Source organism: Pungitius pungitius, chromosome 8, assembly GCF_949316345.1.
Source record: "Pungitius pungitius chromosome 8, fPunPun2.1, whole genome shotgun sequence".
Lineage (NCBI taxonomy): Eukaryota > Metazoa > Chordata > Actinopteri > Perciformes > Gasterosteidae > Pungitius > Pungitius pungitius.
Genome location: NC_084907.1, coordinates 1992146 through 2014238, shown reverse-complemented (window position 1 = coordinate 2014238; position 22093 = coordinate 1992146). Strand labels below are relative to the sequence as shown.

General features: G+C 46.8%; 1 protein-coding gene across 6 annotated transcripts in view; it reads left to right on the top strand.

The window, feature by feature from the left end:
• The first annotated feature begins 70 nt into the window (after positions 1 to 70).
• The window catches only part of eif4g3a (eukaryotic translation initiation factor 4 gamma, 3a), a 35160-nt gene continuing 13137 nt past the window's right edge, over positions 71 to 22093 (top strand). The window contains exons 1-13 of one of the 6 annotated variants that reach the window (XM_062563917.1): positions 71 to 433; positions 8130 to 8202; positions 8679 to 8783; positions 11028 to 11195; positions 11821 to 11913; positions 12817 to 12849; positions 15331 to 15351; positions 17341 to 17520; positions 18386 to 18497; positions 18604 to 18764; positions 19356 to 19481; positions 20357 to 20585; positions 21036 to 21794. In XM_062563917.1, coding sequence (XP_062419901.1) covers positions 270 to 433; positions 8130 to 8202; positions 8679 to 8783; positions 11028 to 11195; positions 11821 to 11913; positions 12817 to 12849; positions 15331 to 15351; positions 17341 to 17520; positions 18386 to 18497; positions 18604 to 18764; positions 19356 to 19481; positions 20357 to 20585; positions 21036 to 21794 — 2224 coding nt within the window. In that variant the 5' untranslated portion in view covers positions 71 to 269. Of the gene's footprint in view, positions 434 to 8129; positions 8203 to 8678; positions 8784 to 11027; positions 11196 to 11820; positions 11914 to 12816; positions 12850 to 15330; positions 15352 to 17340; positions 17521 to 18385; positions 18498 to 18603; positions 18765 to 19355; positions 19482 to 20302; positions 20586 to 21035; positions 21795 to 22093 lie in introns of all 6 variants that reach the window. The other 5 variants (XM_062563916.1, XM_037490965.2, XM_037490971.2 and 2 more) reach the window with 5 other exon arrangements.

The window sequence follows — 22093 nt, the reverse complement described above, 5'->3', positions numbered from 1 at the left end:
AACCGAGCCGGATCCGCTGAGGTTCCGGACGGCAAGGGAGGCTAAACCTCCCACCATGAATAGCACCCCTGATCCGAACAGCGACTTTCCATGAAAAAAAGACGTTTGTGTTGCTATTCGAGCGTCGTTATCCCGGCTTCGTTAAAGGGATTTGGGGCCTGCTTCAAGAATCTGCTACGCTTGCTCCATGCCACCAAGCTAGGCGTTGTTTGTATCAGTATTTATTAAGGTATAGTTTTTATTTGTTGATTTTTTTTTGTTTTTTTGCGATGAGTTTGCCACCGAAAGTGGTGCCCAAACCCGCCGCTGTCGCAGTTAGCGGACCTGGAAGTGGCCCCTCTCCGTCGAGCCAACTGCGGGCTACCCTGACCTCCGTGTCTCTGCCGCCGGGAGCCCCAACAGCTCCTCAGCCCGGCGCTGTGCCGCCACCTCAGTATCCTTTGACCATGGGCGACATGGAAAATGGTTTGTGATGTTATGCATTTCTCTCCCGTGTAAGACCGTACCGCACACAGTTGTTTTAATAGTGATAGGTAACAGAGGGGGTGGGGAGGGGGGTCGTTTCGTTTGGAGGGAGCTGGGAGGGGAGGGGACAATTAGCTAGCTAAGTATGCTAACGTTAGCTTATCACGCCGGTTGCCCAAGCTAACGGAAACGTCAGTTGGGTTTTTCGGCAGTTCACTTCGCGTTCGCAATTCAACGTGACTGTCATTTACTAATGGTGCATTACAGATGAAGTGTGGTTATTTTGTGCGGGGAAAGCCCCACCGACGGCAAGCTATCGGGCATTCCACACCGGTTACCGGCTTTGTTCATTCACAGTAGTGGGCTAGCAAGGTGCATTAGCCTATCGTAGTTTGCTGTGCCGGCCAGCTAACGTTAAATTAACGGGGGCTTCAATGGCTAGCAAGTGCACAAGTCAGTAAACGCAACGTCTGCGCGCCTTTATACGTGTCGTGGTGATGATCCCCCCCCGGGGGGGGGGGGTTATGTTGGCCTGCGACCGGCCAGGTTTGAGGCAATTGCACCCACCTTTTCCATTTCACCTGACAGCTTTTGGAAGAGGTGTTTGCTTTGCCGCCCCCCCCCCCCCGATAGGCCTTTTCATAATTGCCAGGGCCGGTGAGGAGTATTTGAATCAGCAGCAGCAACACATTTTCTTGCCACTTGCCGTGTTTGGTTAATCACTATCAGCTGGAGAAACCTTCTCCCACACTGAACTGTCACCGCCCCCAAAATCCACCTTAACACAGCGATGCATCTGTGTTACTCTACTTGAGGTGGAGTCACCGTGGTTATGTCACCCCCTGTTTTATTTACAGCACGGTGCCCGTTTTGTGATGCAGGGGATCAGGTTGACGCCTCCTGCCTGCCAGTGGCAGAGAGATATGTGTGTGTGTGTGTATGTGTGTTTTGTGATCTGACAGCTCCTGTTGTGGGTTGACTTTGGGGTGTTAAGTCTCAACCTGGTTTCCTGCCACCCACGATCACAGCAGCCCTGTGTTTGGGACATCTGTGGAGGACAGTGAGGAGCTGGTTGTGGCGAGTGGCCAAATGAATCCCTCCTTTGCTTACAGTGTGTTGTGTTCATCCGCTCTTTGTGAGTTCGATGAGCGATGCAAACGCAATGCAAGAAGATAATGGTCTCTTTATTTGTTGTGCCATGTCCTCGATTGACTCTGTGGGCTTTTGAAATGTATTAAACCAACTTCTAAATGTGAAGTGGCTACCGGTTGAGTACAGAAGTGCACACTCTCCATTTACTCAATTGATGGCCTCTTTAAGAGCTGGGAATACATAACAATAACTAAGAATGGTAAATGTGTCTCTTTTTAATGATCAGAGCTGTTAATTGTTTTGGTTGCCTTTTTTTACTTTGCTCGCTTAGCTTCAACATTGATTGATGTTTTCTGTGTGATATACTCAACATCATGTAGTTGGGGCTATTTATTGATGAAGGAGTAACCGTGTCCCTGTTTTAAGGTGCAGTGGTAAATCCGTGGCAGACTGCCATACGTGACAATTAACAAGTCACTTCCACTCTCGTTTCTGTCAAAGCAAAACTTATGAAATCATCAGCTGGCCTGGCTTTTAACTGCAATCGCACAGAATCCATTCAGGGGTTTGTGATGATATCATTAACAGAATCAAATTCTATTCCAAAATAATCCAATACTCTTTTAGGTGCTTATAATATTAAATCCCCACCTTTAGCCATGCGGGATTTGGAAGCAAATAAACTTGACAATAGACTGACATCGTTCCAGTTCATTGGGCTTATCTAGCTTGATTAAATGTAATCCAATGTGTCAGTTGTGCAATAAGCCTTACTACTTTTACAAAGGTAATCATATTAGTTTTGTTTCAACCGTCTGCTTGTTTTGTAGGTTGTTGTACTTTTGAATTTAATTGAATATTATTGAATTTTTTTAACTATTATATACCATATAATTTAATGCTAGATAATAATTTTTCTAGCATTTGGACACCGTCTGTACAGTAAGTGAGAGTAAAAAGAATCTGAATTGTTCCTTCCGACCTGCCTGCTTTGTCCCGCGAGCTTCCAGAAGTTTCTTAGTTCCCCGTGGCATTTGTCCCAGGAGTTTACCAAGCAAGCAATTTGTTTCCCATGTCAGTAATGAAAGCAGACCCCTCTCGCTCTCTGTAGCCCTCTGAGGTCAGGAGACCTGCGTTATGCTCCTGATGTATGGGAATACTCTTGGAGAATGTTGGCATGTGTGTTTGTGGAGTCCTGAGATGCACAGGGATCCAAAAAAGCAGGGTGGCGAGGCGTGTATGTGAACGGGGGGTGGGGGGGGGGGGGGGTTGTTTCTTTTCCCGGTTGCCAGAGAAACACCCAGCACATGCGTCTGCTGCTGCACTTGTCATACAATGGCACTGCTGCTTAGCATTCAGAGCGAAAGGCCAAGGTGGCGCTTCCCACCATCTGCCAACAAAGGCCCAGGTCACCCAGGCTGCCTCAACACCCCCCCCCCCCCCCCCCCCTTTCCCCCCCTCATGTCCTTCCCTCCCCCAACAGCTCACCTCGCCTTGCTGCTGGCCCAGCTGAGAAAACTGAGGGTTTCTCCCCATTTACCCCCCCCTCCCTCCGCTTTGATGGTACAGTGCTTTCTTCTCTCTTTGAAGAATCTGTCCCCCTTTCTCTCTCTCTCTCGCTCTCACAATTCTTCGATTCTTTGTCGTCAAGGTTAGTGTTTGGACAAAAGGATGAGAGCAGTTGACAGCGAAGTGCGAACATAAGCTGTGATCTGCGTAAGGCACCCGGCTGCTCTGCCTCCCGCCGCCGTACTGCTGTGTTTCAGGACAGGTGTGTGCCGCCCGCATCAGAAGATATTCTCATGAGCGCACTAACTGAGGGTTGTTATAAATAAACTGCTGAGTTGTTATGAGCCAGCATGCAGGATTGTTCTTTCCAGAGAGAGCGTGGTCTGCTGAGGAAGACCTACGGCTCACTGTCAAGTGACATTTCCACATTATTGCAGATGAAGTGTTGTTTTGCAGACACGACCAGAAGACGTTGGATTTTCTGATTATACTTATTGCATTTTGACTGCTCTTTGGATACTCAGAATTTACAGTGAGGTCTGTGTTTGCAGAGCATTTTCACCCAGACCTCGATGCTGTACGGTTGAGTCAAGAGCGTTCACAACATGTCAGCAAGTAGTGCTACATCTTTAGCCAATACAGTGCTAACACTTCCAGGAAATCAACTACAGTGCAGTTAGAACACGCTACTTGTGTGCAGTGTAAACAGGTTAGTAAGTAGAGGACTGTGAACAGTAAACAGAGAGACATAACATAAAACCTGCTGCTGCTTCTGCTCAGTGCTGCAGGGTTTCCAAGCAAATTTAAAAATGTTCGGCCAGTGTGATTCGGGTCCTGTGAGTCCTCACTGGTGTGTGACACAATTCAACGACAAAAAGTCCTCTTGCATTCTGCCAGACTAATTGTTTCTCGGGTGGTTTCACACAACGTGGATCCGCCATGGTTGTTCCCCATTTGACACCAGGAGACTTCTGGGCAGCGTGTAGTTTACAATATTAGGAGTAAATTTTTCATGATCAAAGGACTTTCAGCAATTGGCAACTTGAATGAGGATTCACTTGGTAGGGGAAGAACATTCGATACAACTGTAGCCATCCCTGAAATGGTTGTTTTTCCAGTAATTGTGTTCTGCATCTGCCTCCTGCTGCAGACCCACTGCTGCTTAAGATTTGGGTTGTTAGTTTTGATTCCACCACCCTAACAGCCAGTGTTCATACTGTTTTCTGTGTGTGTGTGTGTGTGTGTGTGTGCGTGCGTGCGTGCGTGCGCCTTTCCGTACACAGGCGACTGGTGTCATTCAAAGGAAGCATGCAGGGTTTTTTTCTTTATGTGTGCCGTATCATGTGACACAAGGCTATTTTGTTAGCCGTCAGTCGACTGTGTGTTTTTATTAGATGGCACATGTTGATTTCAGGGGGTATTTGTAGACTGAGCAGCTAACTGCTGAGATTGCCCCTCACGCTGACCCTCTCCTGCCTCTTTTCCCTGAACGTTGTCACTTGGCACATTCACGGGTGAAATTGTTAAATACACTGCTGTGATTCATTAATTTAATCAGTAACAGCAGATTACGTTTTTATTGGGCTGTATCAGCGTCTGATTCACACCCCAACTATTTTGTAAGGCTGTATTTCCTCCCGTCTTTTGCCTGTCCCACGGAATCAGCACATTAGTGGCTTTACTGTCAAGCCACTAATGCCCCCAACCCCAAATCAGGCTTACGGGTGACTGTAGAGTGGCGGCACAGGGGCTGAAGCCACTGTGCAAAGAAGCAGCAGAAATGACTTGTCTTGGACCACGGTGTCCTTTTCTGTGTGTGGGACGTAAGATCCCGTTTTGAAATATGAGGCTTTATGTGATCGTGTCCTTTAGTGTGAATAGCTGTGGTGCTTGATGGGAAACCCGCCCTCATCTAAACACTTAATTTCATTTCAGTCGATGTAAGGGTCAAGTGTCAATCTCCCCATTGGCTTAATTTAGTGTCGCAGGTAATTACTCAGCCCCGCTGACGCTCTTATTCCCTGGAGCAGTGTCCGTGTTTTAGGTCTTAAAGTCGACATTGCGCTCGCCCTCTGCCCTCAAGCAGAAAATGAATGGACATCAAACCATGGCTGATATCTAATTAGTGCGCTCAGCCCCTTACAAGGATGTGCCTAATAAATGTTTAAGAGCTTGATTGAAAAGTGTCCGCTTTCTGCATCCATCCGTCTACCTGGACCCCCTCATATTGGAGTATTTTTTTTTTTTTACCAACGGCAGTAAATACAATTTACGGAAGCGGTAAAAATGCATCACATTTCTAGCACTGCTGGACATCCGTTGATATCAAAGTGACATTTCTATAGTTATCCAGAGGGAGAGCAAGACTGGATCTAGTTTTCTTTAGAATTGATGGCCTTTTTTCAATATGCCCCGTGAGATGACACTCCATTTAAAGTGTTTAAACAGTACGCATACTACTTTGCAGAGGTAGGAACAAGTCACTGTTATGCAAGTCACAAGCAAGTCTCAAGTCATTGCCCTCGAGTCCCGAGTCAAGTCGAGTCAAAGACGAAGCAAGTCCCAAGTCGAGTCACAAGTCACAGCCAACAAGTCTCAAGTCGAGTCACAAGTCGTACCATTTTATTTTCGAGTCATTTCAAGTCATCTTATTATAGTGGGGACGGGGAACCCTGGGTGATGGTGCGCTGCCTCACAGACCTAGACTACGAAGGGAAGGGTAATGGTGGATCGACTGTGACTGTGTTAGTACTGTAACGCTCACCCCAATGCTGCAGCGTAAATAAGGAGGCGATGACTGGCTTGCAACTCCGCTGCATTTATTTATATAAAACAACTCAACTTCGGTCACTGTTGGCCGTCACCACGCCGAACGAACACTTCCGCATACACAGCCCCCCAAAACTCGGGTTGTCTCGCGTAACTACAGCTGGTAACAGAGCATAACGTGAACACATGCAACATCTGCATAACTGATTAACTAATAACTTTAACTCAGCTCATTACACTACTTTAAAACGGACGTTGACATAATGTTGGCGGGGATTTCCATCGGAGTCTGAATCCGGGTTCAAAAATCCCGATTTTTGTAACCATGAACGAGCTGTCTCGTTGATACGGTCAAATGGACTGCAGTGATTGGATGTCGTGCAGGCAGCATACAGGTGGCGCACATTTTTTTGACAGATGCAGATAAACAGCGCGGCGCGGTGGTGTGAAAATGTTTTCCCACAGTTTTCATGGGAAGTAGCAAGTCTTCTCGAGTCAAAAGGCTCGAGTCCAAGTCAAGTCACGAGTCATCGGTGTTCAAGTCCAAGTCGAGTTGCAAGTCTTTGTACGTTTTGTCGAGTCGAGTCTCAAGTCATCAAATTCATGAGTCGAGTCTGACTCGAGTCCAAGTCACATGACTCGAGTCCACACCTCTGCTACTTTGTGTCGTGACAACATTCTGCTGGGACTACATGTGTTCTCCTTCTGAGATGACAGAATTCTGCACACCGCCTTTTAAACATCATTTGTCTCCAACGTCTCTCAATGACCCCAATCACCTTTGCCAGGTACAGGTGAAGTTCGCCTGGCTGTCTCCTGCCCGAGGTTGTAAATACCTTGTTGCCCGCGGCCACGCTACTGCTGTGCTCCTCCTCGCCTACGCTGTCACTTGTGAAGAAACCGAGCCTCTGATTATTCCCAATTTCAATTATTCTCAATGTGTGGTTGAGGGTTGGGGAGAGGGGGTGGGGGGGGGGGGGCAGATAATGCTTCCCGCTGCGTTTTTGAGTCTCAGCCCTCTTAACAAACGATTGCTTTCTCTCCTTATCTCCCTATCGTTGTTGGCCACCGGTGGTGGTGCTGGCAGGGGGCCAGGAGAGACGAGGGCCCCCCCCCACGGGCGAGAGGGGAGTCAACTGGCTTAAAGGGCCAGTTCGCTAAGTCAGAACACTCCCATTCCCACATTCGCACCACTCGGCTTTAAACTTCTCCCTCAGTGCTCGCTCTTGTTTTTAAATTGTTTTTATTAGTGGTGCTTTTCATCATAAACACCGTGAATTTCTTTCGAATGTGGCCGTTCTAAACAAAACTTTCGATGTACGTCACAATCTGACAATACATTGACGACATACTTCTTCCCCAACCCTTCCCCCCCCCCCCCCTCGGGGGAAGGAAAGCAAGCCAGACGTTTGGTTTCCCTTAAACCATGTGATCCTGTGCGCCACAGACAACTGACTGAGCAGGTTACTAACCACAGGGCTTCACTCGCTCACATTCCTCTCGCCTGTCTCCTCCAACATCTAAGTGACGTCTTGGGATTCTCAGAAGCCCAAAAGTTCTGTCGGTTCAAAGAGGGCCAGGCGCTTTAGTTATGCCGAGAGTGTTAGTTTTTTTTTTTTACCTATTAGTCTACCTTACAGCATGAGAAATGACCATGAATTTCAAATGTATTTTCTCAGTTTTGACTGTTGCTTTGCCGTTGTCTTCATCTCCTGCTCTGGTCGTCCCTTTGCCCGAAGTGGACCAGAAATCCATTTCAGATTTTCCCTTTAGCACTCAGGGAAATGGTAACGGTACACAGTGTACACTCCGAGATGGGGCATTTTGGGCCTGCTGGTTGAAATCAAACTACAGAACCAACAGGGCTGGAGGAAATCTCTTTGAATCTGAACCAGCGTAGGAAAACATAGAAGTGTAGAATGAAGTAATCGGGGATGTCAGTGGGTTTGCCGAACGAGTAACTTCCACACGTACCACATTGAGTCTCTTCATGTGGTATAGTGTGCAAAAAACTTTAAATACTTGACAAATTAAACCTATTTTCATAATATTAAGAACTTAAGAGCAACTGGTTTTCTCTGACATTTAAGTTATTTTTTGTCAAGTAAGTAGACGTAATTGTCACCATGTCTCAATATGTGCTTTCATCACAATAAACGTTTCAAATCGAATCCCAGTCCAGCCGTGCATAACGGCGTCGCTCACATGAATCCATAAAGCGTGACGGGGCTGTTACCGGGCGAGCGACTCTTACCCGGCAAGGAGCGACTTTCCCTTAACGCGCTTCTCTCCAGAATCCCGCGGGTTCAGCAGACACTGGACGACCGGATCTTCCCGACCCAACCCGGAGTCACTGCAGTCTACAGCGTGAGTCACTGCACACAGCCCCTCTCTCATTCACCTGTATGCACAGCAAATACACACTTCAGATAACACACACACACACTCACTCAAGTATTTATAAATGAGCACAACTGTATGTAATTTGCAAACACTTTGTCTGCACCTGTACCATTACAAATAAAACACAGTTGCTAGATTATTAGGTGCATCTGACCTGGCTCAAACAACTGCAGGATTATGCAACACCTTCCTAAAGGTTGCAATGTTTAGTCTTTTTGTATAAACTGTTGATTTAACCCGTTGAACTGCATTGCATCTTTCTGAGAGGTGCATCTAATATTTAGTCTACCCTCGGATACGAATATGGTGGACGAAATATTTGAAGCTGCTCTCCCAGAATATCACAACCATCGTAATCATGCTGTGGTGCAGACTTTGTGCCTCCTGAAATCCATCAACATGCGAGGTGATTGTTTTTGCTGTTTTTCACCTGACCACAGAGTGCCACAGACATTGCCGTTTTTTTGAGGCAGAGCGGACAACTGAAGTTCAGTGCAGGAGAAACGCACCAGTTTCCTCCTAAGAACATTGTAACCTTTATGAAGGTAGGATTTATTGCATTCGTTTTAAAGTGTACCCGATAAACTGGCGACTGAATGTGTGAGTTTTAATGTCACAGCGGTTTGCCAGCATGCAAGATGCCGGTGCCTGTACAACGACTCGACCCTCTTTTTATTTTTATTCATGCAACTCAATGTATTTCCTCTAAATGTAAACAAAACCCTGCAAGACGTTGAGAAGCTTTTACAGGCACCGTGATCCTGCATTTGAATGTGCTTTGGTTATTTGTATCTATTATTACACAAAGAAGGCATGCTTGTTAAGACAAAACGCTTTAATCTGACTCCTATGGAACATTGTCACCCCAGGGGATTTTTGCCATTTGTGGACTCCTTTCGGGTGTATTAACATTTCCTGTAGCAGATCTTTGTGTCGTGACAATACGCACAACATTCATTAGAGGCTCCAGGGAGGGAAAAAAAACATCCCAAATTTAGCTTGATATTTCATTTATTGTCTAGTCAGTGTGACCAGCCACACCTACTGAAGACAAACGCAACCCCCCCCCCCGCCTCTTTCTTTGAGGGGTATGATAGTCGCCATCTGTAAGTGTGCATCGTGCCATACAACCATCCACGCTGAGCGCTTCTGCTCGCGGACCCACCGTCCTTTGCTTGGTCGTCTTCCTGCCGCCTCCGATAAGCCAAATGTGCAATTATCCGCATGGCAGTGATTTGTTTGAGGGCGTTGTAAGATACTGATTAGTGGCTATCCCGCTATTAAATGTTCCGTACAGAAATTAAAAGATGGGAATATGGATTTCCCTCTTCACTTCACATTGTATTGATTTTTTTTTTCTTTCCCACGCAAAATGAACTGAGCTCACCGACTAGAAAGCCAACACTGTCGCGGAACATATTGGCTTGTGTTCGTTTGTTAGCCCCATAATGCTTTTTGGTTTTCACTCTTAGCTTTGTGGTATACAATTGCATTGCTAATTTTGACTTTTTGCCACCACAAATGCAATGTTATACAGTGATTTTTGGAGATGCAGAAGGTCGCTGCACATTAAACAGGAAAAGCCACTTGAAGGCTTGAAGACGGGCTATTTAGCTGCAATCTTCTTAATCCATTGTAACACAACAGTACTGGAAGCACTGCAGGTTTTATGAGGTTTTCTAGCTGTGGAAGTTTGTTTTTAAGGCATTAGGCTGCAACAATGATGACACTGGTGGAAATAAACCGTGCCCATGGCGTGAAACGGTTGTTCTCTGCAGTGGATGCAGGGCTCGGGTGCTTTTTTTTTTTTTTTTTCCTCCTCCCCCTTCCGCTCATGTACAGCTCCTATACAGCCGCTTGCCTCCCCTCCCCCATTCCATCACAGTGTATGTCCTCAGAATCAGTCACTCGCCCTGGAGCAGAGCAACTCCTCCCCTGGCAACAGCTGCTAGATTAGTTGCTTTATCCCAGGTCATCTCGGGGAAGTGGGCCATACATAGAAGATGGAGAGGAGCCAAGGGGATCGGTACTATAGGAGCTTTGCAGAACATTGCCTGTTGTGTATGTGAAATATTGTGCCATGATGTGATTTTATTTCTGGAGCTGTAAAAGCTCCCGCGACCAGGGTGTGTAGCATTGGGGGAAGAAAAGAGCGAGAAAAGAGGTGGGTTGACCAGCTTCCCAGCCCTGTCTCTGCAGTATCCCGGCTCATTCGCTGGTGTGTCAGGCTCGCTGCAGCAACATGCACCACCTGCAGTTGTGCCAGCCCACAGCTGCGGCGGCCGAGGTCCATTCTGACACCACACGCTGAGTCAAATCTCCCCTCCCGCTCAGACGCCTTGTGCCAAACATCAGCCTTTTTGCTGGCCTACATTGGCGAGGATTGTTTAGCATGACTCGCTTGTATCTATTGTATTAGATGCACTCTATTTAGCGCAGATGAATGGGGTTGTAACTTGATTACTTGACCCAGTTTTGCCACATGGGGCCCAGACATTCCTGCGCAGCAGCGTCAGGCCCAGCTGGCTGCGGGAGAGGCCACAGTCGGTCTCAGCCAACCTCTGCAGCCCTCAACACCCGTCCGTAGCGCAGGTCTCCACCTCTGCACACATTCACTGCGGCTAATCCTTGAGCTGGTGGCTTCATTTACATTCCTCAGCAGGAGGAAGGGACCAATGACTTGTGGAATTCTGCCTCTTCTGTTCTTCCTCTGCAACATCTTGTGTGTGACTGAGTCAGTCTGCCATGATGCCTCGTTCTGTGTCTAACCTCATTTTGCGTGATTACAGGTACCCAGGCATGCGGGCCCCCAATACACTGCTCACGACCTCTCAAAGGGACACCCTAACTTGGCGGGCACCCCACCCGGCCATGCCCACTCCCCAGCGCTCTCTCAGGTATCACTACCCACAGCTTCCCCTTATCGCTACCCAAAGGGCTGGGAGGCAGGCGGAGGGGTGAGTTCATCAGTGCGTCCTCTCTGTGTCCATGTGTTTGTACTATCCTTGCTTCTGCATGCTTTCTCAATATATTCACCTTGTTTATATGAAATAATACTCAGTGGCCTGGTCAGATGGGAAGAAAGATTCCCCATTCCTCCAAATCCATTTAAAGAGTTAATGGTGCTGCTGTCATCTCCCATCGTGCAGGCATGTCGACTGCGTGACTCTGCTGCTTTTGAGAGTACGTGAGCATGTTTTCGAAGGAATGTAGTTGTTTCAGTTTACCAGTACATCCAACCGACCCACTGCCCCACCCCAAAGCTCTGGTCTCTGCTCGTTATGTCAGCACTGACTTAAATTATCACCGCCGTACCAGCAGCAGCAGCTTTGAGAAGGGCAGGAGGATCTACTTAAACCCACCTCTACCCAGCTCCACTGTGCACTCGATGAGGAGTGAAGCAACAGAGGATTTTCAGTCCTTCAGTTATCTTTGGTCGGCACACAAATCCCAGTTGAAAAGATTTGCTCCCAGCAGCATCCAAGGAACGTTGGTGCTGTTGAGGTCTAAATGAAAGGATTGATCTCTGCACAGTTCCTGGTTTTGTATGTAATTAACCCTTTCCTGCTCTTGTCCTTTTAGTCTCCATTCAACCCCGGACAAAACGCTGCTTCCGCGCCGCTCGTGTATTCTCCCCAGACACAGCCAATGAATGCACAGCCACAAAGCCGCCCGGTGAGTGTCCCTCTGGTTGTACATTCGCACTGCGCCTGCCTCCCAGTGCCCCCACAGTTTGTGGTTCACAGTGACTGTCGGTGATGGGGGGGGGGGGGGGGGGATCTGGTGTTATGAAGTCACACGTGTCTCAATCTGGTCCGTCCCGTTAACGAGGTCCCTATGTCTCCTTAACGCCAAGCTCTAGACCCCTTATGGTGGCGCGTGGGCCGCAATTAGGTGTATCGGGAAATGATAAAAGGTCGCTCCTTGTGTGAGTTGCGTCTTACTTAGTTTAAATGATGTATGGTTGTAGGAATGTGTGTGTCACATCAAGCTGCTCTCTCATAGTGTTGGTTTAGTGGAGCTGTGTAAAGATCAGCGTTTTGGGGGGAAATCTCCCTCTACAACAAGCCGAGCAATAAATGTCCAAATATTAAATTTACATTGACAGCATTCGCTCCACACACAAACCTTGCAGGAAGCATTCATTATTCATGTTGCCTGGCTCCTATCCAGCCCCCACTAGCAGACTGAGGCTGTCAGACCTCTGGGGCTGTGCGCATGCACATGCATACGTCTCCTTTTCTGTGTGCTTAGAGTTGCAGGTTGTAGATACATTTCATCCCACTGCAGTATGCTTCACAGCGTAAAAATGAAAAAAAAAACATTTAGAACAGAGATGTATTATACACAAATAATAACCTAATCATTCAGTGCAGGCAGAAAGCCCTTATTTGAAGAGTGTCCTCTGAGCTTTATTGCTCTGTGTTTTTTTTGTTTTGTTTCAAGCATCTGCCCTCATCTTTTTCTCCGTGTCTCTTTTATGCTCTTTTCCCCCTCCTCCCCCCCCCCCCCCCCCCGCCTGCTTTGCCATCACTGCTTCAACCTCCTTGCTGGACCTCTCCTCCCTCCCCCAACCAGTTTGCCACGGGCCCTCGACCAACCCACCATCAGGTAATTTACCCCTGCTGATCAGCCCTCCTGCTCCCTCTTGCATCATCATCAAAGCTGTTCAAAGGGCCGTTCGTGGGACGTCTGCTGTTCCTTTAAAAAAAAAAAAAAAGCTCCTCGATTTTGAAAGCCTTCAAGTGTCCTGGATGGAGTTGAAGAGCTTTTTTTTAATTGTCATGGGGGGGGGGGTGCTGAGTGTGCTTTAATCAACATATCTAGCCAGGTGCGCAGGGCAGTTTCCAGATGGGCGTGTTCTTGCACTATTCATATTTATTTTTTATAGTTTTATAGTTTTTTTTATAGTTCCTGGAATTGAATTGGTGTTTAATAGTCCTCATCGGGGTTTGAGTTCATGGAGCTTTTGGGCCTCCACGGTTTCTGCTCCGGATGCTAATGGTTGGGAATCTCCTTACAGTTCATATCTTTGTCTCAGGGACTCTAAGGCAGTTAATAAGATAACAATCTTGATATTTATTACATTTCACCCAAGAGGAAATGTCTTTCTGAACTTTGTACCAGTGTGGTGAACCTATAGTGTGTTGCTCATGGTAGAAGGGAACAAAAGGAGCAGGTGGGAGAGAAGCTACATTATAGGATGGCTTCCTTCAAACAGGATACCCGGTGAATATCAGGTGGTGCTTTCACCAACTGGTCAATTAACGGAAAGTCACCGTTTTTACAACATACTACAGTGATAGTGTCAAAATTAGTGTAATAAAAAAATTGGCTGTTCAATTATGGTTTGAGTGAGGATTGTGTGGTCTAGATTTCTCATCTAGAGCAGATGGGAAAAAAAAACATCTCTGCTATTTCTCCCTTATTCGACCATTTGTATATCCATCTCTGTTATCTTTGTCTTCCTCCAATGGCTGCAGGTGAACAAATAACCTGGTTGGACTGCATGCGTGTTTGTCAATGAATGTTTTTATGTAGATATGTTCAAACAAATGTGGTACTCGGCTTTTGTATTCTTTGTTCACCGTGCGCATGCGAGGACAGAGTAACGCATTAATATACAAATGGTCATTTGGGGTTGAAGCTTTCCTTGAGGATGCCGATTCTTTCATAATGTGTCTAAAGTGGACCGCAGTTAACCAGCAGAGTGTGCGTCTGTGTGTGAGACACTCGTGTGGGTTGCACTCTGGTGATACTTTGTCATTGGATTATGAAGGTTATGTTAATGTGTTCATGTCTGGCAGACGGTGCGGTTTTTACAGGGCTGTCTGTGTGTTAGCGTGTGGACGCTAACATTCATCGACGTGTCTGAGTGCTGACATCCAACCCCTCGGACTTCCTTTTATCTTGTTTCTGTTTGTTGATTCTCGCGGCGGCCCACTTTTCTGATTGATGTGTACTTCACACCCCGGCTGCACCCCCCCCCCCCCCCTTTAACCGTTGTCCAACATCCTCACCTTCCCAATGCTTATGTGTGGACACATTCTGACAGGACTATTAATAGTGCGGTGTCAAAGTCGGATGTGTTTGCCCTCGTTAGTGTGTACATGCATGCGTGCATACAAGTGCATTCTCTGGCTGTCACAAACCGGCGCTTGGATCTCTTGTGCCACCACGGAAGTGGGGTTGGATAGCAGATGAAGCCGAACAGTAGCCTTTTATATCTAAGGAGTGAAAACAGCCATTGTCCCCCTGAAACACACTCAATTCACAGAAAGGCTACGTAGAGATCAGGAAATAAAGCTGAAGCGTTAATCGCCGGAATCGTTCAGAGTGTAAATCATTTCTTTTAGCCTTAAATGTTTGCTCTGTTAGTCTCAAGCGGCTAAACTGCATTCCCTTAAACGGCCACTTGGGGCAGCCAACACAGCCCCCCCCCCCCCCCTTACTGGTACAGTAAGAGGCTGTGTTCTATGTAGGTAATATTCCCCTCCATGATAGCGACACAAGGGTGGGGTTTTATACAACACACCCATATCAATTATATTAAGGCTTACATTTATACACAATAAGGGGCGGGGCTGCTTTGAAGGGGCGTACCATCTTGCGTCACTAGCTGGGACCGCTTCACTCCACCGTTTTTGGAATCACTTGGGAGTCGGTCTGCGTCTGCCGAGATGGCGGCGCATTGAGCTTAGAATGAGCTCTGCACATAAATAAAGGATGTCATCCATAGTGGATTCAGTGTATGGCTACAATTTGACAAAGGAAACGACGTTTCGTGGAAGGAAAGTGGGAGAGGATGTGCCCGTGGATTTCCGTGCTACTGTTCATGTCAAACTTTTTAAACTCTAGCACCCTCTCAAAGATAAACCAACTCTCATTGTGAAGGTCCTTTCCATCGCTCAAGTTCAATCCCTCGATCCAAGTGGCTCGGGATGAGTCGCGGTGTCAGGTGGATGGAAATAATTGGGTGGTTTTGTGCCTTTAATGTGTGTGGGAGGATCATTGCCTGCTTGTTGTTGTGTTGAGTCTCACCAGTACGGTCTCCCATTGGCTTTTCTCTCTTTCCTGCTTTCAATACTCAAGGGAGGATTCAGGCCCATCCAGGTAACATTAACCTCTGTTACAAATATCTCTCTGCAGACCTGCATGGCATGATGAGGATCATTCCAGAATGATCCCATCCCTCCTAACTTTTAACCCTGTGCACCCTCTCATCTCCTCTGCACTGAATGCAAAGTAGAAAGGTCTTGTATCATCATCACTCATTACTCTAGTCTTTTTATCCTGTAGCGGATCATTACTTCACTTTTCCCTTCATGATGTTGTAGTTTTAGCTCCATTCATTATTCATCTTTAATTAGCTTGCACAGTTTTTTTCCCACTCAGCATGCAGAATGAAAGCGTCTCTTTATTGTGTTTGTTGCCCATTGGAAATGTGTTAATATTTTCTCTAGACGCCCATTGTGCGTACTTATGGTGATGTTCAATGTTGCTGGAGAGCATTGTTTCAATGAAGATTCAAATTACAAAGGGATTTTCATGTTGACAGATTTGAAGTTGTTTAGTCTGTCAACTCATCTTCTTTTTTTGTCCTGCCAAGACGGTTGTTGGGTAGATAGTAATGAACAGCCCTCACAGCGCTATTGATCAAAAGCCATTGAAGCTTTTTTTCTTATGCTGAACTTGATTTCCCTCCAGGGTATTTTAAGATGTTTTTACGGCATTGTTTACTCTGCTCTCTTTCACCGGAGCACAGTGTAACCGTGTCGTCCCAGCTTGAACCCTGTGGTTCCTTGGAAGTCAGTCGCAGCTGTTAGTAGTGGTCTTTCTCCGCCCCGCCTAAACACAGAGCCCCTCCCAATATTAAACTTTAAACAGATTGAGACTTGGCCATCGTAGCCGCAGTCTCTCTGAGGACATTTTCAAAGTTCTTTACGCTGTGTGACGCATGAGAAAAAGACCGTATTGCTGTCTGACAAAGAGAGGCGCGCTTGTCACATTCTGTGACTGCAAAGTTGGCCAAGTCTCAAAAAACGAGGTATTTGAAGCCATTCATCTTCAAGACATTTTATTTTTTCTTGCAGCTGTGGAGTCTGGTGAAGCTCATTTACGGTTTAGAAAGACTGGCAAGAAAAGGGGACATCTAAGAAATGTACATCCCCAATTCCCCTTTAGCTTTTCTGCAGGATGATGTGATGTCCTTTTCGCTTATTCTCCGATCCCCCCCCCTCCCTCTCCCCCGATGACCCCCAGGGAGAAACTCGACCGCTGTGTGTTCAGCTGTGGCATATTGCAGAAACTCTGAATTTGAGTTTAGCAAACTGCACCAGGTTTCAGGGAAAAATCAACCAAACAGCGCTGCATTCAGCAATGAGTGAATGACATGAATAGTAATACAAAGAAAAACAAGTTAATCACAAACAAAAGTGCAGAGTAATCTGCTTTTGTTTAAGCAGATCTTTGATGAGCGCATACATGTGGCCCACCACGTTTTTAAAGTTTTCTCTGTGTAAAAAAAGAAAAGAAATGTAGGTCAAGATACCGCAGAGGTCCTTTGAGGACAAAAACACAGAAGTTGTTGCAACAGACTCTATTGAGTCACTTGAAACTTTAATCATTGTATGGCTTCCTCATACCATCATCATCATAATGGTGATGACAATAACCATAAATCATAATGACCTTTGTGAATGTTTAGAATAATTGAGACGGTTCACTCTGCGCTACTTTGACGGTAATTTGCCATGGCTTCCTTTTGCCCAAATTGTATTTTGATATCAATTATTCATGCTTTTCGAGCTTCTGTTTAATTGATAAGATGATTATCGGGGGAATTATTCACGATTCCTTGCCCACTTTGCAGATGTCATTCATCGGATTAACTTAACATTGTTTGCCAGTTACAATATAAGATGGAGTTCTTTTCCAAGCTGCAGATAGAAACTGGAGTCTGTCTCACTGTGAAATGTGAAGACCTCTGAAAAGCTTGTTTGTGTTTTAGATAAAGCGTGGCAGCGTGTGGAAATGAGTCCGCTGCTCAATGTGTTTGTTGTTTTTTTTTTTCTCTGCGTCTCTCTCCCACGCGGCCCACAGTTTTTCCAGAGGACTCAGATGCAGACTGCGAGGCCCACCATGCCCACCAACACGCCCTCCCTACGGCCCGGATCCCAGACCCCCACGGCGGCTGTCTACCCCACCAACCAACCAATCATGATGGCCATGGCCCCCATGCCTTTCCCCTCCCCGCAGGCTGCACAGTACTACATCCCACAGGTGGGGCACACGCAGCGATTCTGAACGTTAGATCACGCTTTTGTCGTAATATCTGGACGTCCCGTTCTGCTCCAGCGGTTTGGATCTTTCTTTGTCTCAGTATTCAATAATCTGCAATGTGCTTTGGCTGCAGCAGGTACTGGTTAGACGGAACTGATTAGAGGAGTAGTTCAACATTACGAGAAATGCATTAGTCATTTGATTTGCCAGAAGTTAGATAAGACAATTGATGCCAATCACTCTGATGACTCTTTGTTAAATATAAAGCAGCAGTTAATTGCCTCGTATCTTTCTTTCTTATCTGTCTTTCCCGAAAGTTATTACTCTGTAAAAACGGTATTGTACAATTTAACAACCTGGATGTGATGTGTTCAGGGAGCTCCAGAAGTGCCTGGAAGCAGATGTTACTTTTTTTTTTTTTTTCAATGAGCAAGCTAGCTCTTTTCATTCTTTGCGCTAGGCTAACCAGCTGCTGGCTGTAGCCAGACGGGTATCAAGCCATAGAACTCTTAAAAACCCTTTAATATACTACAGGCACTTTTTGTTCCACCGCAGTCCTTATCTCAGTTCCAGCACCTTTTATATATTTCTCTGTGTAGCATTAACATTAGCATTTCCCTTTTGTCTCAGGCAGGATTATGCAAAAATAAATGTTCTGTTGTAGAGCACCTGCAAGTATTGTATTCTTGTGCGACTGACTACAGAGATAACCCTCTGTTTGTATTTTACTTCTAGCAATACAGGTCATAACAATGCTCAACGTAGATTTTACAAACGGGGCGTATCCAAAATCTCCAAAATGTATCACGTCTGTACGTTAACTGATGTGTTGAGCGGTGTGTCTCTCCGCCCCCCCTGCTTGCAGTATCGCCACAGTACGCCCTACGTGGGGCCTCCTCAGCAGTATTCTGTACAGCCTCCAGGGACTGGCACCTTCTATCCCGGTCCAGGTCCGGGGGAGTACCCTGCCCCATATCGTAAGTCACACTATGTCACATTTTAAAATGTCTAATCAGCCTTGTGTTTAACAATGTTGAACTAATTCCTGATTTCTACTTGTTTTATTTTATTAACTCCCTCCAGATCCCCTCAGGTACCACCCGCCTGTCTCACCCTCGGTTCCTGCTCCCGTCCCCACAGCTGGTCCGCCCTACTACCAAGGACACACTGTGTATCCCCCCTCGCCCCCCATCATAGTGCCTACACCACAGCAACCTCCACCAGCCAAGCGCGAGAAGAAAACAGTGAGTGTCTTAGTAGTTCTGGTGACCCCTAGATGCGTTTTCCAGTAGATTTGACGCTCCGAACCTCCAGTTGTCTTTTTTTTTTCTTTTTTCAAGTTACTCTCATAACAGAAAATCACCTCTTGACGCACATCAGACAAGTTAATCCTGTGTTCTGCAGTGTAAGATTACTGCTATAGTGAAGATAACCGCGTCCTCCCCCTTCTAGCAGTTTCTCCGGGGCTTTCTACCAAACAGGGATTTCTATTGGTTTGATGACCTTTTTTGGACTTCTCCATATTGGCTCAAAAGCTGAGTTTCGCAATGCCGTTTTGATCTCGGAAACAAAACTGTCTTCCCTCGAGGCTCCAGAGATTTAAGGCCCATCATTCAGTGTAAACTTTAAGACGGGACGTTCTCTTTGTGTTTAGAGTAACAATACATTTTCTCTTGTTTAAATGTCTTTTACAAAGTAGTGTTTTGAACAAACTAATGCAGTCAAGTCTTGTTGGTGCACATTGCTGCAGATGATAAGGATGCGTACGACATGGCTGACGCAGGACTCGTCCGCTTTAGTGAGTTTTTTCTTTTTTTGTGCCATTGTCCTCCCAGATCCGTATCCGTGACCCCAATCAGGGCGGCAGGGACATCACAGAGGAGATCATGGCAGGGGGTTCAGGGAGCAGGAATTCAACGCCTCCTATCGGCCGCCCCTCCTCTACCCCTACGCCACCACAGGTATGCCTCCCCGACACACTTACCCGCAGTGGTCACAGTTGTGGTGGTGAAGCACTAAGAGCGCCCCATCGGACCGGAGAGGAGAGACCGCTGACGCGTCCAGCGTGATCCTCTTTGCTCTCCACCACAGGACACGCTTCCGTTTCTTTGCTAATTTATTCTGCCATCTTGCCCTCTCATAACTAATTCATGATGCCTTTCTATCCAGAACATGCTTCAGCACTTTCTTAAATTGTATTATAGATGAGTTTTTGTATATTGTTAGTCAGACTATTTAGGTCAAAAAAGAATCCAGAGTAATAGTAAAGACAATAGTTGCAGTATGTCTATACCAGATACAACTTCTACTTAGATACACATGTGGTTTCATTTGTTAAAATCAAACCATCCGAATGACTTCACTGTAATCTGAATTATTTCTTCAGATTTTGTCATCCATCCCTGAATGATCATCACACAATTGCATTGAAGCCCCTTAATTACAAACCGTTGCAAGAAAGCCATTGGCACATTTTAATACATGAACTGAACTAAGCCCCAAAAATGCAGAAGACGATGACCTTCTGTTGATGAGTCTCTCCTCTTTCTGTCTTTTTGTGCCCCCTTTTGATTTATTTCTCACTTTTCCTCCGCCCTTCTCTCCACATTCTTCTGAGCCGATCTCTCTTTTCTTTCCATTCCTCTGTGTTGCTCTTCATTATGTGCTTTGATTCTGCCCCCCGTCCATTGGACTCCTTGTTACTGCTTCTTGCTCCATTTGGGCTTGTTTGGGTGCCTGCCTACATCTCTGTGCCTCTGTCTCTGCTTCTCTGTGTTGCTAGTTTTTATGGCCACACCCTCATTATCCTCACATTTTCTACCTCAAAACGCAGCAGCAGCCGAGCAGCAGCCAGACTCCAGAGCAGCAGCCGCAACTGCCGTCGCAACAACAGCCGCAACCGCCGCCGCAACAACAGCCGCAACAACCACCACACCTGCACCTGCAGCCGCATCATCCTTTGCCACCGCAGGCCCATCCTGGAGGTTTCACGCTGGAGCCTCCGCTACCCTTACAGCCACAGCAGCCAGCGACCAGCGGGGCTTCGCACACCAAGCTGGGGCCAGGTCTGCACCCACATGGCCCCTCTTACTTTAAAATGCATCCGAAACTCCTCCTGCAAATAGGGTTCTGTTCCCAGACACATTCACAGAGTACCACTTTTCGTTTCCACTGAACATGCTTCACATGGAGCGCTTTCACTTTCGTTTCCCTGAAAAGGCGCGTCTCCGTGCCGTGTCAGCAGTGCTCCCTGCACTTTCCTGTAATTAGCGGAAACATTTCCCCCAGCGTTCTACGTTTGTGTAGACGTTTGTTAGTGAGCTAAAGACTGCAAAGTTTAAGCCAATACCCTCTTTGAAAATGCTGGAAAATGGTTTATTGAGCCTGGAGCTGTCACAATTGTATCAAATCATTTTTACGCAGGATTTTTTTTAAAGAAAGAGATGCAAATATGGTGCAAATATGCCCTTCCGTGGTTAGATGGGGTGTGTTTATCTGAACTCTTCCTCCTCCAGATGATACGCCAAAACTGGAGCCAATTGTCCAGAAGTCTTCTTTGCCTGGGCTTGTGCAGCCCGAAGCCCCTGTAGAGAGACTTGAGGCCAAAGCTCCCGTCGCTGAGCTCTCCTCTACTGTTGAACCAGAGCTTCCCTTCCCTGCTCCAGTGCCCGCCCCCGTCACTCTCCCTTCATCGGCGGCCAACCACAGTGAACGTCCATCAGCCCGGGAGTCGACCGCTCCAGCCTCCCCTCCCTCCTCTGCAGTCGAGGAGCACAAGCCCTCTTTGGCGCCACCTCAGAGTGCCAGCACAGACGAGCCTCTTTCAGACGCTCCACCAAGTCCGGCCGCCTCGCCAGCACCGGCTCCCAAGGCTTTGAACGGCCTCGCGGACTGCGGGACTGAGCTGGACACCACGGCTGCCGAGCCTTCTCTTCCGTCTTCAGCTGCACTCCAGCCCCAGGCCTCGGCTCTTGCTCCCCTGGAGGCCGCCTCCTCCGAAACTTCGGCGTCTGACGTGAGGCCAGAGTTGCCCACCGCTGCAGCGCTCGCCTCCAATGCGTCCGTGGTGCCAGTCGCCTTGACCTCGAGCCCCGCCCCAGCTTCGCCGGTTTCGCTCCCCCTCGGCCTTCCGCCTCTAGTGCAGGCCACGACGGAGGCGGACGAGCCGAGCAAGTCCTTAGACACTAAGGACCTCGTCCCCATAGTGGGGACAGAGGCGCGTGGAGGCATTACTGACAGCAAAGCTGAGTCCCAGCACCAAGCACTCACTACAGGTAGTCCATCTGATGCAACTCCACTCCACTAATACACTCTTTTACTGCCCAAATAATTCATTTGTTTTCCTGTAAGATAATGTTCACATTTTGGTATGTTCATTTGCTAAGAAAAACAACTACAAAATAATTATCAAGTTTATCCACTAATGCCTGTTTTTTTTATTTCATCTCACCTTTATTTTTCTTTCATTATACTTGTCTGAGGTTTAAATCTTTTTTTCGAACTGTACTAGTTTACCCAGATTTCACTAACCTATTTTATTGAGGAATTAATGGTTAAAACACAATGACGTGCA